Below are 19,170 nucleotides of genomic sequence, written 5' to 3'. Positions count from 1 at the left end.
CTGCCTCCAGGACCATGCTGTGACAGACACTGTAGCACCCCAACTTTTTAGCTTTGCGTAGAGGTGTTTATTAGCTTGAGAAAGGGTGGCCGACTTAAAAATCCAATCCGGAATCACCTCAGTGATACAAATATTCTGAAGGAAGAGCTTGACTCTAATCGAGATAAAACAATGCAGAAATTCATATTTACCAACAGTTTGAACAAGGTAAGAACAAGAGTTAAGCCAGTTCTGGAAAGCATTAATAAAGAGGTAAAAAGTGCAGAAAGGCTTGAGAGAGGAATGTAAAAAACAGTGAGAAAGACCACATCAAAGAGCTAAGCAGCGAATGCACTGTACAGATCCGAGGAAAAAGGACAAACAGCTCCAGTGTGACACACAGTATAGTACATTCACTGATATTGCAAGTTCTGGGATTGTTTCAATACATTGAAAGGCATTCTGGATTATAGGTAGTGACTGAAAATACCTTGAATTTAAATTACTTTTGAAAGTGCAGAGGAACAGGCAGATGTTAACTTACCTGGGGACCTGGGGCAGATGTGGGTTACAGAACAAATGCTGCCTGTGCTGCAAGGAACTTGAACCCAATGACTTCCTTCTTTTTTGCAACTGGTGATCTGAAGAGGACCGTACAGCAGTATTTTGATTTAGGACTTGGGATTGTTTCACACACTCTTCGTTGAGCCAGCAGCTAGCTTCCAGCTGCTCTAGGTTTTGCTTGGCTTCCAATAACTTCTGCTTCTTGACTATCCTTTCCAGCTGAAATTTGACCTTTTTCCGTCTTATGTTTCTTTCTGCCTTTTTTAAGGAGTATCTTCGCAAGAGCTCCAGCTGCACCAGTCTCTTCTTGTTCTGCTGTAGCAGAGAAGGGCAGATTTCCAGCCCAATGGTACTCTGCACCTCAGCTTCTGCATACAGCGTAGACTCTGTTTGCACTGCAGACTCCCTCTGCTGTTGCTGAAGGGCAGCCAGTCGTTTATTCTCATTGATAAGCCACTGCTGGTCTGTAAAAAAAAAGAATGATTGAAAGAAAGCAAAAATCGCAGGAAAAACATTGTTCGTTACTATCTTGTTTCTTAATTTAATCAGCCTTGAGAGCTCATTTGAGAACAGAATTTCTATGCATGTAGAGCAGAGTCTTGACAAACCATTTAGAGAAAAATGTATCATTGCTGCACTTTATTGATAACCAAAAGCCTCTCCACTGGGATAAGGTCTCGGGTAACAACTGCAAGATATAAGCACGGGCTTGGCTGATACAGCTAAGGAGACTGGTGGATAAGACCTTGTTTGTAAGCAAAAAGTAGAACACATTTCAATTTCTCAAAGATTACACTCAAATGTCACCTCAATTTTGTTGTTAAAATACAGTGGAAGCATTAAAAGACCTGAGTTCAATTCTGTGCACTTTTCAGACATCGGGTATATATTCACAGTAGTGAAGTATGACTTCATTAGCTTTTTACTGTGAAATATGTTACTACTTCTGCTTTAATTATGCTGAAGTCACACGTTAAACTTTGTATGTGTTACTCAGGGAATGAACGTATGTCCACTGAGAGCAGAGTTAACAAGGGAACTAGAAGAGGAAGTTGTACAGACCTAAACAGAGCCTCTGTGTTAATGCAGCAAGCGGAATTTCACGCACACACTGATGAGCCTTTGGCTAATAAATTCCTACATTTCGAGTGAAAAAATAAGCACTTGTGCAATCTTAAAATGTTACTGACTTCTCATCACAGCATTTGAGTGTTGTACAACTATTCTAAACCAAACATTTTTCTTTGTGCCTTTTGCTCCTATCCTTTCCTCCTTAACTTGGCTGAACCAAGAAAAATCACCTGTCAACTATTTTCTCTCCCTTACCTTGGCATGCGGAAAATGAGGGAGGCCATGAGGGAGGCCAGCGTCATACTAAGGAACTTAGCTTGGCACAGGAAATGGCAATTTTTGTTCTCACCCTTATCGGTGGCAAGTCCAGTAAGACTGAAGGCTAGACCTCTATGCCCCAGTTGGGATGTGCTTCATTTGTGGGGGCAGCTACCAGCTACCAGTCCTGTGGATGGGCATGCAACCTTCAAAGTGCGTTGAAGACAAGGTTACAAGGAAGCCACCGTATAGGTACCTGCCGGGCAGTTCTGCCAGCCTCTCTAAACCCATCAGGTGGAAACTTCCCAAGCAACACAAACCCTGTGTGGCACCTAGCTGAGGTAAAGCAACAACCACAAATATACTACCTGTTGCAATTATGGCTGCTCCAACAAGCACTTGCCAAAACAGGCTGACAGGAGCCCACATATCTTGTATATGAGCACTTCAGCATGTCATGTACTTGAAATAAATCAAAAACTCTCACGGCAAGGACGCAGGTGCAGCCAACACAACCTTTAGCTATAAGGACGAACATAATCCAAAAAGACAAGCTCATACCACCAGTCAATGCATATTTTTCATAAAATCACCACTCTACTCCACAAAGAGAGTTAGCTTCTCTGCTTTTGTTAATGTGTCCCATATTTCATAAATGCTAAATATGCTCACAAACCAACTGATTAACCTAATTTGATAATAAAACATGTTGCCTCTGCTCACCCACTTAGTCTTCTCTAAATATTCAGAACCTGATCTTTGCAGTCAATGGGGAAGCAGAAATAAGCACAGAACACCAGGATGATTTGTTTTTAACCCTGGATGCAAGACTACTTTATTCCATGCAGGGGATGTGCTTAGAGGTTTTCCAAAGTGCACTGGCTTCAATCTGAGCTATGATGAACTGTAACAATCGAAAGAAGGGATTATTGAGATTACCACTACCAGATTGTGTCTGATGGCTTGGACACGTTCTCTTAATTTGTTCATTTTTATGTTGCTATAAAAATATACATATTCAGCTGCACAAAGCAAACAAAAAAATATCCTTAGCTGAAAGAGCAATGTAAAAATCACAGGCCAGGTTCCTTGACAAATACAGCATTTCTCAAAGGACCAAAGCTTTTCAAAGCACTTCTGTCTTACTAGCAGCAACATTTTTTTGCCTGGGCTTAACTTCAATCTGCAACCTTTCGTTGCTTATTCAGTGGGTTACGAATTAAGAGGTGTTTAAGTCTGATGTGATGAATGAGAGCTACCTGCAGCTCTGCACAGCTGAGCTGCAAGAGAGGAATTTTGGGCTGTGGAAGTTTCCCTAATGTAGAAATCATTAGGGCACAGGCATTGTCAGCAGCACTTGCTTGGTGACTACTGATCTTGTTAAACGTACTTCATTAGTGATCCCTACCACGATGAGTCTCCTGTCCTGTTTATGTTGGCAGCTCTACACACAGCACGTGCACAGAAGTAGGAATTCTAACTCTATGGTTACTCTATGGAAAAAAAGGAAGCATTTTAGTTGTTTTTTAGTTAATTTTTCTTAATAACGTTTTTAACTTTCACATACAAAGCTTTTTTCTCAACTCTTTATTTCCAGATCTGTCCTCTTCAGCATGTTTCTAGCAAGCAGAATATTTGGCAGGTAAGAGTTTCCCTGCAACAGAGCTGCAAGCTCTAAGATCCTAATTAATCTCTGCTCACAAACTTGCCTCTGTCAGGAGCTGAGACACAGAGGGCGCAGAAAAGGTGGAGAACTTTGGTGGGTTGCCAAGTGAAGAATTGTATTTGGCTGGCAGAAACTACCTGCCTGGCTAAACTTTGCGCGAACACAGCAAAACCAGCAGAACTAGATGGAAGCAGAGAACAAGTCTACAGAGCCATGAAATAAAGGTATTTTGGGGGAACTCTCCTGGTTCTCTATGCTATCTACATATCCTAAGTCCATTTCTGCTACATCCCATCACCACAATTTCCTTTTAATCTCTTCATCATGGCTGGCATAATTAAAAGATAGGAGACTGCATAAGTTTGGGTTTGGGAAGCTTCCAAAAATTCTCATTAGTTTTCTTCCAGGAATCAACAGCAGGTTTTGCCAAGCGGGAACGGTGCCTTTGTAACAGGCATACTTTGCTCATCAAGAAACCTGGATCAAATAATTCATTAGAAGAGAAACTAGACAACACTATAACCACCCAATTTCAGTGGTCAAAAACATCTCAAGGTTTAAAATGTTCCCAAATCTTGTTTATAACTTGTTAAGGGGCGGCCCAACCCCACCAAGACATCTTGCTGAATATGTCTGCCTGCATACAAAGCAGCACCTCTGCAGGCCAGGAGCCACTGACGCCAAAAAATACCTTTCCAAATACGCTGTGGCTCCACCTTCTGACACAGCTATTTGCCATTCAAAATGTGATCGCTGATCTAGCCTGTAGTACTCTTGCATAACACTGTAGAACTTCCTAGAAATAACTCCTATTTGAACCAAAGCATGCCTCTCTTTTTTTAATCCTGTTTTGGTTTAAAACAAATTCAGCAGTGGAGAATGCAATACCACTAATTAATCATCTTCAGGGTAAATAAAACGCGCATGTTATTTTTTATCTTAATTTGTCACACTTCAGTTTCTACCACAGAATATCTTCATACATTTTTCTTCATACTATAAAAAGGCAGGGGTGTATGGGAAGACTGACTATATAAAGGCCCATGAAACTCTCTTTGCCTTCACTGGGGCTGGGATTTTAGCTCTGAACTTCAGTGTCCCACCTACTTCCCAGATGTGTTTTCTTTGTTTTCATTGTTTAAAACTCACATAGCAACCACAGAAAATTCAGTCTGAGCCGTGGTCTTATGCCATGGCCCTATTTTTCCTAATGAGTGAAATTCATTAAAAGCACATGAAAATGCTCTATATTGTTACAGGTGACGTCATCAATGAAATGCATAAAGAGAGTACCTCAACCGACACACGTCTTGGAAGTGCTGCTTGGTTCCTATCGCATCCTGTATTAGAGCAGTTTCCCCTGAAAGCTTATGGTAGGAACTACCACAGTCATCTCAGTTTCAATCTCCCAGAACAACTCATTGGATGAAGCACAGGTATATCACAAGAAAAATTTAAAACACAATAGCCGACTCGGGCTACATTGCAACATGGCAGAGTTGAGCATGAGCAGATATGAGCAGCGCAAAGCTGCAGGGAGGCGGGATGGGGAGCAGCTTGGGAGACAAGAGGCTCAGTGCCACAGGGGAGGATCACGCTGGTGCTGTCTCTCCCAGCAGTGACCTGCAGAGCTAATTAAAAACAGTGCTGCTGGTACACTGCGAAGGAAGCCTTTTAGTCCTGTTAATCAAAGCTTAACAACTGTTCGCAAGGGAAAGGCAATTATAAGAGAAAACTAGTAATAAGCCATAATAAAAGTTCCACCCATAACATATAGCATGACTAGGACAAAAACATCAAGAAGGTGAAAGGAAGCAGTAATGGAAGGGAAGTGAGAGAGGGGAAGAGGCAGGTACCCACTTTCTTGGATCTGCTGGTTGATTAGTGCTTGGTCATTTTCTAGTTCCTGCTCTGCTTTGATCTGTCCTCTCAGGATCTGCTGCTTTAAATCCTCAACATAGAGCTGCTGCCGCTGAATTTGTTTTCTGTGGAAAGCTTCCTGGTCTCTCAGTTTCTGCTTGTACTCTTCATGCACAGCATCTATTTCTCTGCTGTTAGAAATGTTGACAGCAAATTTAAACCAGAAACGAATACCAAACATTTTTAATAAAACAAGTCATCTTACTAAAGAAAGACAGACAACATTCAAGATATTGTTTTGTTCAATAAGTGTGCATTACGACAAAAACGTGTGATGGTAAATAGCTGTGTATATGCATGCCACAGCAGGCTACAATCCTCCAAGTGTCATAAATGCCAGCAAACATGGAAGCTCTCGTGGTGAAGCAGAAAATTCCATCACCAGAAAGATAATAGCAACAAGAATTTTAAAAATATTGTCACTTTCCGTTTTGCTGTAGATCTTCCAAAAACGAAACTGGGCGGGGGGGTTGCTTATATGTTATAAAATTTTATAACCACTACATAGGATATTTGTCATCCACGAACTTGAAAATGCTTCACAGAAATGACAAACATTCTTCTCTGTTTTCAGATCAAAAATCTCCAACCCAGAAAGGGTTATAGGCATTGTTGAGATTACACTGACAGTCTCTGGCAGTACCAAGGAAAGAACTTGATCACCCAATTCTCTGTTGGATGCAACAACTATATTAGGTTACTGCTTCTATATTTGGAGCAGAGCTGTGATCAGAAAAGTGACTAACCTGTGAAAAACTGCCTTACGGTCCCCTCCAAGATGTCTGGCTCCTGACCGTGTGCCAAAATTTTACACGCGCACACGCACAGACAGTAACAATCAAAATAGTATCTATTCTTAGCATGATCCATGATAATATTCAAAATACATTAACCCTCTGAAAGGAATATATATTCTACCTGTCCACACATTATCATCAGAAATTCTTAACTTTATGGTTATATATAAAGGTGATCCATGATCTTTGCCTGTCATTTTGTTTCTAAACACCACATTATTATACGTAACCTCAGAAAACCAAATCTTTAAGTCTTGAAAAAAAATTTTAATATATTTTGCTAATGAAGTAAATGATGTATTTATTATAGTGATGTATTTATTATACTTTTAAAGAGAGCAAAGTATCAAAACTCTAAAGAGTCCCTGAAGGTCAAAAGAAAACAAAAACATAATTTCAAAGGGAATGCTTTGGAAACATGTTGTTTGTAAAATCATTATCAATACAAGGTTACCTGTATGAAAAGAGCATTTGACCTGTGCTACATAGGAATTAATTTGATGTATCTATTTAGAACTGTAAGCATGTGTTCAAAGCAACCATTTCTACACAACAACTTTGATTCTGTGAGCAGACAAAATAGATGAAACAGTTAAGCAGCCAAAGTCTACAAAACCTCTGAAGTACCTTTACATGGAACATACATTTCACTTTCTTAAGAAGCAGTGGGAAAGCCTCGCTACATAAAAGCCTTAAGATTCTCAATAATCTACAATATTACTGTGACTCTCGCTCACCTGAGGAAAACAGAATTCAGATTGGTTTTAATGTTTACGTAAATGTAATGCTGGTGAGAATAACCGAAAAGGAACATCTTCTGTTCAATTGTCTGGCATGGTGCAAACAGTCAGAGTATGAACTTCGTTACTGTCATCTGCTAAATAGCTTGTGTCTGTTTGGGACCCACAGAAACAAATAATCACGGCTTGGATAAGTGCACTCTGCGCTGGGTCAAAAACTGGTTGGACGGCCGAGCCCAGAGAGTGGTGGTGAATGGAGCCGAATCCAGTTGGCGGCCGGTCACGAGTGGTGTTCCCCAGGGCTCGGTACTGGGGCCGGTCCTGTTCAATATCTTCGTTGATGATCTGGATGAGGGGATTGAGTGCACCCTCAGTAAGTTTGCAGATGACACCAAGTTGGGTGGAAGTGTTGATCTGCTGGAGGATAGGAAGGCCCTGCAGAGGGACCTGGACAGGCTGGATCATTGGGCCGGGGCCAACTGTATGAGGTTCAACAAGGCTAAGTGCTGGGTCCTGCACTTGGGTCACAACAACCCCATGCAACGCTACAGGCTGGGGGAGGAGTGGCTGGAGAGCTGCCTGGCAGAAAAGGACCTGGGGGTGTTGGCTGACAGATGCCTGAACATGAGCCAGCAGTGTGCTCAGGTGGCCAAGAGGGCCAATGGCATCCTGGCCTGTATCAAGAATAGTGTGGCCAGCAGGACCAGGGAGGTGATAGTGCCCCTGTACTCGGCACTGGTGAGGCCTCACCTCGAGTACTGTGTTCAGTTTTGGGCCCCTCACTACAAGAACGACATTGAGGTGCTGGAGCGTGTCCAGAGAAGGCCAACGAAGTTGGTGAAGGGTCTGGAGCACAAGTCTTATGAGGAGCAGCTGAGGGAGCTGGGGTTGTTTAGTCTGGAGAAGAGGAGGCTGAGGGGAGACCTTATTGCTCTCTACAACTGCCTGAAAGGAGGTTGTAGCGAGGTGGGGGTCGGTCTCTTCTCCCTAGTAACAAGTGACAGGACGAGAGGCAACGGCCTCAAGCTGTGCCAGGGGAAGTTTAGGTTGGATATTAGGAAAAACTTCTTCACCGAAAGGGTAGTCAGGCTCTGGAACAGGCTGCCCAGGGAAGTGGTTGAGTCTCGATCCCTGGAGGTACTTAAAAGACGGGTAGGCATGGTGCTTGAGGACATGGTTTAGTGGTGGACTTGGCAGTGCTAGGTTAACAGTTGGACTCGATGATCTTAAGGGTCTTTTCCAACCTTAACGATTCTATGATTCTATGAAATTGTAAGAATAGGCAGCTCCAAGATCTATTTGTCCTTGGCTTAACTACAAAGATGCTAAGAATCTGTGATTTGTAATTTCTTCCTCTCGGATAAACTTTAATTGATCCCCAGGAAATAGGAGTGGGATGCCTCATTTTTCACTCAGCTGAAGCAGGTTTGAATTGACACTTCACTGCAGCACTGAAATGCTCGCATGGCCATTACAAATCTCCAGCTGTTCAGGTGTTTGAAATGCCACCAACTACTCAGGGACAAACTCAGAGGTTAAAGTTGGACTGGTTAACTAAAGAAGAATTGGTTTTTGAACACAGTATTAAATCTGAAGGATCTCGTTTAGGAAAAGCTCCCACGGTTTTAATGATAACTCTGAGGGAGGCTTTCCCTGAATGCGGCTTCCAGGTTATCTTCCATATTTTCCAAGCGAAATGTAATGGAGCAGCCATACAATCTGGAGGTTAAAGTACTGATCTGAGACAAAACTCCTCTGATTTTGGAGCAGTTATATCACCTCTGTGCTTTCACATACTTAGGCTGCAAGGTCTTCAGGGCGAGGACTGCCTCTGGATGCCTATGCACTAAACCTAACAGAACCTTGATGTCAGCTGAAGCCTCTTCTTGCTGATACGTTAAAACTAATAAACCTTAATAGCAATTGTAAATGTTAAGTCTCCGCGCATACTCTGATGATGGGGTAGTCTTTAACCTATTTTGCTAACAACATATAAAAGCTCTGATTCCTATGGTGGTATGAAAGTTGAAAAATGTGAGTCTAAATTTGTTACTGGACAATTGTGTGACCTTCAGCAAGTCACTTACTCTGAGACACGTGTGAAAGAAGCAAAGTACATTCATCCAAAAGGAGTGATGAGGATACATTAACATTATCAAATATCAGAAAGCCAAGTATCAGAAGAGCTGAATTCTAGTCATTTATCATTATTAGCACCATTCTGTATGAGACTGAGGAAACTGAGTAAATCATTGCCAATAAGGCTGAAAAGCAGAGCATGGTAGTAAAACAGTAGACAGAGAATTCTTGTTCTGCAACTGTTTACTAAAACTAGGTAAAATAAAATTCCTCTTACAAAATGTCTCATATTCTTCCTGACCATGACTTTTAGCTCCCAGCCATCCTTTCCATAAAATCAACCTGTCAGAGTTCAAACTGTTTACAATTTGAAACCCAGAACATTTAAGTATATGAAACAACTCAGTGCTGCAAGACCTCACAATGCTCGCAGAGGTGGTTAGGTAACATCTGTTCACAGCAGGGAGAGGGTCACAAGCTCTTCCCATACTTTCCAACAACCCTGAAACCTCCCCACCCCACCCCCTAATATTATAAAGTATAAGAGAATAAGCAAAGCACACAATGCACATGGGAGCGTGTTGTTTGCTGTTCTCAGCAGCACTAGCATATTCCCTCATGTGTGTGGTAATGGCTTTTTGCTGAACTGACATGAAACTGTAAGATCCTTTCCAACAGGCATGTGTGTTTGCACGCAGAGCAGAACACAATGCGGGCCAAACTGATGTTATTAATCACAGCTCCACGCTACGACTACACCCCAAAAAGGCAGAGTACAGAGGCATACCCATACTTTACTTTAAACCTTGGAAAAACAAACATGGCACAGCAACCGTGACAGTATTATTACGGCTTTTGTTCTGGTGATGTAGCTACTTGGTACAATTCTCTCTCTCTCGGGTTAAAGTTTCTGTAATAAAATACTGTTGCTGAAGGTATATATATGAATTGCAGTTCTGCTGCTATTTCAGTGCCTCTTTGCTTCATCTCCTAATTTTTAATAGTACAAAACAAAAAACAGGCAGGGCAGTAAAGACAGTTCTGAACACAGAGACTGAACATTCAACACCTTTTTATGAAGTTGCTTCTTAAAGATGGTTTTCTCAAGCGGAACAAAAAGATAATGAAAATTCATGCAGAGCCACTTACATAATACAGGTACGCCAGAAGATGTTTTTCTTCTGGTTGTGAGACAACTGACTGTGAGAGCAAAATGACTGGCTGGTTTGGGTTTGGGATACAGATCTGTCTCTCACAGAAACTGCTGAAACCAAGAACATGAAGTAAGACGGCTCCCTTTCTACCTTCGAACATGCTATGTCACGTCAACACACTCCTGCTGGTTTGTGGAAATAGCATGATAAACTAAACTAAAAAATGAGGTGGCAATGGCCCAGAAAGAAAATAACAGATTCACACGCACTTCATAGCTAAATCACCTAATAGACAATTTAAAGAACAAGCAGTTTATGTAATACATGTTCGAATGATTAAACTCAAAACAAATATCAATCCACTTAACATAAGAATTTAGCCATATTCTGTAATAGGTAGATGAGATCACTTATTTCTTTCATCTAAAACATCTTAAATCACATGTACTGTTAAATTTAGACTTGAAATACGGGAATACTATGAGATACAGAAATCAAGCACAGACCAATTTCTGGTATTGCTTGTATTCCTGCCTTCCCACATAAGCAATCTGCACTCGGTATAGTTCTAGTAGGAAATAATATAACCTCAGGACAAACATAAGACAAACAGCTTCATTTATGTAGGTATCAAGACATGCAGAAAATCTTGGTTTCACGGGACCAGCATACTCTGGCATACAGCATATATAAAAAAAAGGAACCCTGCACAGAATTTCATAAAAGCATGCAGATTTCTAGGTGCACCAAATGCAGCAAGAAGTGTCAACAGTTACCCCTCCTCCAAGTAAACCTTTAAAAACAGCAAGTAAAATTACAACAACAGAAAGACACCAACCTTAAACTAAAGATAATCACAAATTACTGAGAAGATTTTCATATTATACCAATGCTGCCGGATTGTTTTTCCATCTCATTTTTCTCTCCACAAAGTTTGCATGATGCATGCTAAATGAACCATCTGTAAATCCACATCTTTTCCAGCCTGTTTTGTCGTCAGCTCTCCGGGATCCTATTGTGCAATTCTCCTCCCCTCTTCCCCAAACACTTCTACTGCTGATGCAGAGGCTGGCGGCTGCTACAGCATAATGCAGTTTTCAGTAACTATGGCAGCAATAGCTCTGTGGTGAGGCTGAATGCCTTCTGCAACAAAATCTCAAGGCTCAAATAGAGAAACTCAAGTGAAAATAATCACTGTTGCTAAAAGCTGAAATTTGCCAATTTTCCCAAAGAAAACATCAGTCAAGTTATCATCCCCATCCTTCTGTCTGCTTAGTGTTCAAGTCCCATTTTTCTTTTACAAATGATTTTTTCCAGGGGAAGAGGAGTTAATAATTAAAGCAGAAAAAAAAGATGTTGGCAAGGCATTTTGCACCCTTGCAAATCCCAGCACTGAGAGCAGTCACAAGCCAGGTTTACAAGCCTATCCACTGATATACATCTCCTCCGCTCCATCCTCCCCCTCCACCCGTGTCCAATCTGGGGCCCTTCCCGCAGGGCCTGAGAGCATCACACAGCAGCAGGCATCACGCAGCTGCACAGGTTTGTACATCTGCTTCTGCCTAGCACAGAGGCTCAAATCTCTCCCTTCTCCTCCCTAAAGCAAAGGGAAGAGCGATGAAGGAGATATGAAGACCTTGTATTATCACCTCCTCCAGCCTCCTGAAGCAATGCCACTCACACAATTCAAAGTAAAAGTTGGGGGGTGGGAGGCAGGAGGTGGGAACCAGAAATCAGCCAAAATGGCCAGCAGAGTCAGAAACCTTTAGAAATAAGGGACCTTTGGAAATGTTCACACAGGGTAATCCCCCTAGCCTTACCATCAGGTGAAGTATCACTTGGATTTCTGATTAGCTGGTTTGCTCACAGAAAAAGCACACCTGTGCAATTTTTTTTTTTATTCTTTTTTTAGTCTTTCCATGCAAAACCTCATTTTTTCCTTTGCCTAAGCCCCCAAAACAACAGGAAGGCAATGCCTTATTTAAGGCAACCCTTTAAATACACTTCTAAAACAGACCTCTTTTTGGCAAGGAGTCACAGGCACAAGACACAGCCACACACTCCAGTAAAGGTCACTGCTGCCTTGCTAAATTCCAGTTCAGTTGGAACTACAATCTATCACAGATTTTCCCCTTACGATTTCAGTTATATATAGAATCAGTTAGTTCCCCTGCTAACCCGCTATACGCGATCCTGCTGTAAGTTGTAGAGTTGCTGTAACTGACACAGTGCATTTCTCTGTGAAATGAAATATTTGAGGGATCTTTTAAGAGATGCAAAAGATTCCTTTAACTTGTATTTGCAGAGCACTGAAATTCTCAAATGAAAGCTGTTAGTAAGAACTCAGAGTATTACTTTTACAAACATTAGTTGGACATGTTAAGTATACCACATTAGAATAATTCTGTTGTGTTCTCCAGCATCAGATGCCACATCTATGGGCAGTTTCCTTTCCAGTTCAGTAGAATTTCACACATTCTTATAAGATGATTATTTTTTTCCCAGTTTAACAATGTTGGTATTTTCAAGGAAAGAGAGCTTAAACATGTTCCAAACAGCTAAAATTAATTCAGTGTGCTGCTATACCACTGGACTCTAATGGAACAACTCCTGTTTTTTTTTTTTTTCAAACCAGCAAGAGAACAAAATCAGGGTTTATATTTATATGCAGCACGGTATTAAGGCAGTGACAGGAGCAAGAACTTCATTATCTACTTATTTGTGGTGATGCTATCGTATGATGACTGATGCCAGTCACAAGCCTTCTGTGTCTTGGCTGGCTGACAACAAACATCAGAAGTTTGAAGGTCTGGGGCTCTCCTGAGTACGGTGTGCGAGCAAGCAACCAAGTAAAAGTACAGTGAATCACACCCCTTTTCAGGGAAAGTTTCAATACTCAGGTGGAATGGTAGAAATTTGTTTTCTCTCTCATTTCTCAGAATGTTTTAACATACTCTGATTACTAACTGGTAATTCAACCCATGAAAAGCAGATGAGAAAAATATCATCATACTGACAGCACGGGAGATAAGACTGTAAGAAATCATTGCCATAATATATATGTTCTGAAATAAAAAAATCCAGAAGAAAGCAAAATACCATCAGTTCCTCATTAAAGAGCACTTAAACCCATGGAAGCCCAACAATTTCTGAATGATTTTTGTGTGCAGCTGCTATGCTTCTTTGCATGAATGAACCATGTTCTATGCTAGGACTTCTTTTTTGGACTCTTCCATAAAGCCATTTTCTTCTCACCAGAAGGGAACCCAATTTGTCCAAGGAATTTTCAATATACTAATGAGTATTTACAGTACCCACTACTGACATAAAATTTAATATATTTTAGTGTTGTTATATATTGTAAATTGGTGGCAGCTTCAGTGTAAACCCCACTCTAGTCATGGCTTTAAAATACAGGTTACACATGCAACAAAGGTGCAAAACATTTGCACGAGATCGAGTATGAAGAAAGAATATGGTTGCAGAGACTTGCCTGTAACTCAGCTGCATGTACAGATTCTTGTTTCAATATGATAAAATCAAATTAAAGCTTGAAGCCTAGTTTGCATCTCTTCTTGAGGAAATCAGTGTAGCACAGGAGAAAGACAAAGCCAGAGGGGCCAAAAAATTCAGCATGATTTAGACACATTAATATTCTTACCTTTGTTCAGGAGAACATTTGTTTTCTTTACAGTTTCTACATTTTTGACTGTAAAAATAAAAATAGGATATCATAAAGTTGTTCAAAAAGAAGGCAAAAAAACTTCACTGAAGCCTATTATACACAGAGATGTTATTGTAATTTTCAGCAGAGGAAGACTCTAAGATGCAGATTGCTAGCAGCTAGGAGAGCATCAAGAAGTAGCAAGTGAGAGAGGGGAGAGAGAGACAGAAACACACATAGGTTGCCCTGTTCTTATATTTTCCTCTAAGCATCTCTTTCTGACAGAGACAAGACCCTGCACTAGGTGGACTTTTTACTGATGAGCAAACAAGCACTCCCTGTAGTCCACTTAGTCCTGGATTACTGTTTGCAAAGTACCTCAGACACACCTTTTAGAACTTGACATTGACTTTTCTTCACAAAAGCTGGACATTTGAGAGACTACATATATCTCGTTTTATTCCATATTATAGATCTTAGGCTAGATGTCTCAATCATAACCCCCTCCATGAGCAAAAACTACTCGTCTGGACAGAAACATCGGCTTACTGGTTACTGTAAAGGAAGGCAGAGTGGATCGATTCAATTTACCTTTGCCAGAAAACTATTCAAGAGGAAAAAAAGACTACTGGATTATATAAGGTGAAAGACAACTAATATTAGACATAGTTTATAGCTTATTCCTGTAACAGATGGACATTTATAAAAATCAAGTGAATGCAATACCATAGTGCTTTTCATTTTCACTGAAGTAAGCATTTGAAACACTCTAGGTAAGCATGAGGGTAATGTTAAAATGAAATACCATTTTGTATAGAACGGTATCGCTGCAGCAAATGAAAAGCAAATGCAGAGATTAGATACATTAAAGGGAACACACAGAAACACACTATCCAAGGTGGAAAGCAAGCCACTTGACTAGAAGTATGAAGAGATGTTCAAAACAGAGATAACATATTATGCTCATAAAACCAAGATGAGATACTTCCTCTAGAAAGAGATAAAAGATTCCCAGTATGTTACCACACCAAAAACACTCTAGCAAGAAGCAGAACTATCAACAGATATGAATGAGAAGATGGCTGTTTCTTGCCTTTAACAGGTCAATTGAATGTGCCAGGCTGAGAGGAATTAAAGAAAAGAAAGAACCCAATTACATTCAATTCTGTGATATTCTGTTTTCAATGTTATGAACTGAAACACAGGAGATACCTCAATTCATTTTCCTGATACATATTAATCACTGTCTTCATCACACCAATCTCTTCCCTTTCAGAAAGGCTCTGCCATGAAAAGCATACACTAAACACTGTGAGTATGAGCAGCTCTTCAACATTTCAGAAGCAGTCTATGCCTTATTTACTGCTCAGTTTCAAAAAAGAGAATCACAATAGCATTCTGAGATGAAAGGCTCAATGAGGACTTGAATTAAAGGGAATTTATGAGCAAACCAACCTTCTGATTTCCACAACAAATTAGCAGAGAAACCGAATTGGTAATAATTACCTTGGCTAAATCATGTCTAGAAAAGTCCATTCTGTGCACTGAAGTAAGAATATTGTAAAAATTATAGATTAGCTCGTAAATCAAAACAGCTATAATGCAGATGTGCAAGTGAACTGAATTAAGGCTGTCTGATGGTCTCATCCAAGGCATTTTCTTGATTGTGCATCAATATTCATCGTGCACCAATAATTAATTTTTAAGTTTTTTTGCTTAGATATCGTAACACTGTATATTAGTCAGTTGCCAATGCATGTTCTCAGACGTTTTTATCTGATCACTTGAAAACACGATGGGACCTATTCTTTATACAACTTAGTTTTGTCTGAACCAAGTCCAGGGTTCAGACATCATCTCACATGAGAAATTGTTTGGTTTTTTTAAACTTACTTGTCAAGCGAAGAAAGGATGTAGTGAGGAGAATGCGTGCAACTTCCATCCAAGTTGAGCCAGTCCAAAGCTCCACAACTCAGAATGGGTGGGGTTTCATTAATCTACAAAATACACAACATAAGAACACGAAGAAAAAATATCACAGCAACCCAGGAACTTCCAAGTTATCATGTGTGCAATGCTGCATAATACCTCCCATGTGAGTTTATAATCTCACACTTCTGCTTAGTCTTTGATAATTTGCAAAATTGCTAAGTATATGCTACTGAGTACACCTCTTCTTGTAGCTCTGTTTTAATGTACTGCATGTTCCATTAATCAAGAAATTAAGAATGAAAACAAATGGAAGTTAAGCCCCTTATCGCAACTACAGAAGTGAGTACAAAAGGACAGTTGAGTGGAAAGTATAAAACGTTACTATATGGAAATCCATTTGAAAAGGTAGATTCTTGCCAATATCAGTTGGTTATAACCTAACCCAGAAAATTTACATGCTTTAAGTTAGGGTTTTTTAGTTATATATGCCAGTCATTTTAAGAATTATCTATTTTTTTTGAAACATTATTGAACTAGCTGACCAAATAATATCTTGCAGTAGTTAGTTCCCAAGATTAACATACCAAGAAATATTTTATCTATTTCTGATGTATGTAACAATTAAGTGTTGTCAGAGTCAACAATACTCAAGCACTTAATCCCATAAATTTTCCATTTCTTCTAGTATACCTCATTCGGGATGGTGAAATGACAGAGAAAGAAGATAATTCAGAAAATTATCAAATGTGGAAAGATTCTTAACTGGTCTTTTCACTGCAGCATTCTGCCTTTCTGCTTCAATCCTACTGTAGTCATGACTAGAAATAGGAAACACTAAATTATTCAAGGGATCTGCATCATCTTTTGCTAAGCACATCTGAAAGAAGCACTAGTGTCTTCCCACAAAAAGCTTAGTGTCATTACATACCATTAGATGGAGGAAATGAAGCAAGTGAATACGATGATGAGAAGAAATATTATCTACATCAGGCTTGCTTTTAAGAGGGAAAATAATTAGGAAAATCAATGAAGAATTAGGAGAGAAAAACACAGTTTTAGAACTTACTGATCTTCTTTGTCTTAAGATAGCAGCTTCTGCTGGGTGATTGAATCTAAACTTATGAGACTTGCCGAGGACAACAAGGGCTCCTGTGAACAAAAATGAGTTAGAAATCTACAGAGACATAATTCATCAAACAGTTGGTCCCTAAAATGTTAGCAGTTTCTTAACTCCAGTATACAGACTACAGCATATACAAACTGCTACAGAATAGTATGTTAAAAATATTCTGACCAACAGCTTTCTGACCGTCACAGAGCAGAGAACTATTTTTAAAATTTGCCACTATGGAATAGCAGAGTTATCATTCTGTAATGACAGCATCCAAGCAAACTCAACATAACAGTAAATTCCCTGTTCATATTAAAGACCAGCATGACTTCATATCAAAAAACATAACCAACCCACTGCTGGAAACCTGTTTTTATACTATCTTTTTAAGAATCCAGATCACGGCAAGTTCCCAGAAACTGGACTAGTTTTTTTTTATTTTAAACAACCTGAAGATATGGGAGTCCGACCCATTTCATCTGAGCTCATTCACCAGAGCCTATGACTCAGTGGCTAATACCCTCCACCTAAACACACTGTGAAAAAGTTGGAGCTCATTTCAACCATATTACATAATTGCCAAAAAAAACCCACCAGTAGTCAGCTGGCTTAAAGCCAGCCTCCACTACTTTCCACAAAGTGCCTCTGACTACAGGTCTTCCCTTTTCAGAAGGCAACAGACTACTGCTGCCAAAAGGGGTCTTAATATTGTCACCTATGTCTTCATTTTACTTTTTGTGGGGTGCTTAATTTTTTTGTCCCAGTTGGAAAGCTCTAGCCAGGGATCAAACCTTGTGGTGCTAGGCAGCTGTAGGAGACAGAGATATATTTCTTAGATCTGCACGAGTTCCATAAATCCTTGTCTCTAAACTCCAGAGGTAAGTTGATTATAATGCAGCATTCACAGAAAAAGCAAGCCTTACCTTGTGACAGACGACATGATCCAGTGACTTCACATCCATTCACAGTGCAGTGTGCGCCCTGAACTGGTCGCAGTGTCACAATCCCACAGTTGTTGTCTATCATACAATGATCCCTTTCAATCCACCGTCCCTGCAAAACTACAATGTATAGATTTGTTTTATCTCACCTGTTGAAGGGATTGGGTTTGCACTATTTTCTTCAGAATGAAGAACTATGTATTGTTTGATGCTATGACTGCATACTTCATACCTCAGAGAACTATGTCATGTGCAGAACAAGGAGACTAAATTGTCATCTTTGATTGCTAGCCAAGTACCAATCACAGAAAAAACTTACTTAATTGAAAATAGTGAGATTGCTCTTTTAAAGAATTTCTAGTTGGAAAACTATACACTACTTTCTGATTTGTGAGCTGATGTGCAAATTCTTCTATTGTGCTGAATTTTGTTATTGCTATTATGGCATTTATTGTTTATATTTTACTTACCTACTGGTAGAAAATAATCGAACTTAACCAAACTTAGCAGAACTAACCAAAGCTGAGATTCCATAAAGTTTCCAATTTCAATATAAAGTTTCAACTCTCTATCATAATTTGTAGCTCTTGAGATTGACTGTTAAAATTAAGAGCAGAAATGAAATGAAATAAAAAAATGTTCTGAATCATTTGGATTTTATTTCTAAAATACTCTGCCCAAGTAGAGTTGAAAAGCATTTTCAATGTCTCATGACCACTTGTGCCACTAGTTTAGGATAGAACATACCAAGATTTGGATGTTGGATGAAGATACTTTTAAACTCCAGTGTAGCATTTCACAAGTGGGAAGAAAATTCTGAGGAGACCTCAATTAGGTCAAGACCATTGACTTTTTGACCTCTTAAAAAAACCCAAAAAATAACTGAAAGATTCTAGCCAGATTAAACAATTATTCTCTTCTACTTACCTTCTTCTATAAAGAAAGCTGACAAACAGAAACATCACCTGGCTATTACACATGACAAATGTAAACTTCTTGGTTTGACCTGACCATATCATAAAATAATTTCTAATATCATTCTCTTACCAATGTCTTGATCTTGGTCTGAATCACTTCTTCCAATTTTGGTTGTTCCTTCCTAAAACAAGAAAAGAACTAATTTAGAAGTCGGTTACTGAAAGCGGATTATATATAATAGTTAAAAAAGCTTTGGTACAACATCTTAGCAAATACCTGAAATAAATCACCTCTGAATGACTGCACTGTTTAGAACAATCTACTACTTTGTAATACTTCAGCCTGCTGTCCCCCATAGCGATGCAATTACTTCTGC

The 19,170-nt window shown here is 39.7% G+C and overlaps 1 protein-coding gene across 1 annotated transcript in view; it reads right to left on the bottom strand.

The window, feature by feature from the left end:
* The window catches only part of STARD9 (StAR related lipid transfer domain containing 9), a 113,550-nt gene that overhangs the window by 19,791 nt on the left and 74,589 nt on the right, over positions 1 to 19,170 (bottom strand). The window contains exons 17-23 of the mRNA XM_087746326.1: positions 18,924 to 18,975; positions 17,859 to 17,996; positions 16,891 to 16,973; positions 15,786 to 15,889; positions 13,890 to 13,937; positions 5,399 to 5,589; positions 524 to 1,007 (exon numbers count right to left, since the gene is read on the bottom strand). Of these exons, the coding sequence (XP_087602452.1) occupies positions 524 to 1,007; positions 5,399 to 5,589; positions 13,890 to 13,937; positions 15,786 to 15,889; positions 16,891 to 16,973; positions 17,859 to 17,996; positions 18,924 to 18,975 (1,100 nt within the window). The remainder of the gene's footprint in view (positions 1 to 523; positions 1,008 to 5,398; positions 5,590 to 13,889; positions 13,938 to 15,785; positions 15,890 to 16,890; positions 16,974 to 17,858; positions 17,997 to 18,923; positions 18,976 to 19,170) is intronic.

This window comes from Nipponia nippon, unplaced genomic scaffold (genome assembly GCF_047370975.1).
Source record: "Nipponia nippon isolate SJK-2023a ecotype South Korea unplaced genomic scaffold, ASM4737097v1 scaffold_10, whole genome shotgun sequence".
Classification (NCBI taxonomy): domain Eukaryota; kingdom Metazoa; phylum Chordata; class Aves; order Pelecaniformes; family Threskiornithidae; genus Nipponia; species Nipponia nippon.
Note: the sequence above shows the minus strand (reverse complement) of the source record. Positions and strands in the feature narration are given on the sequence as shown.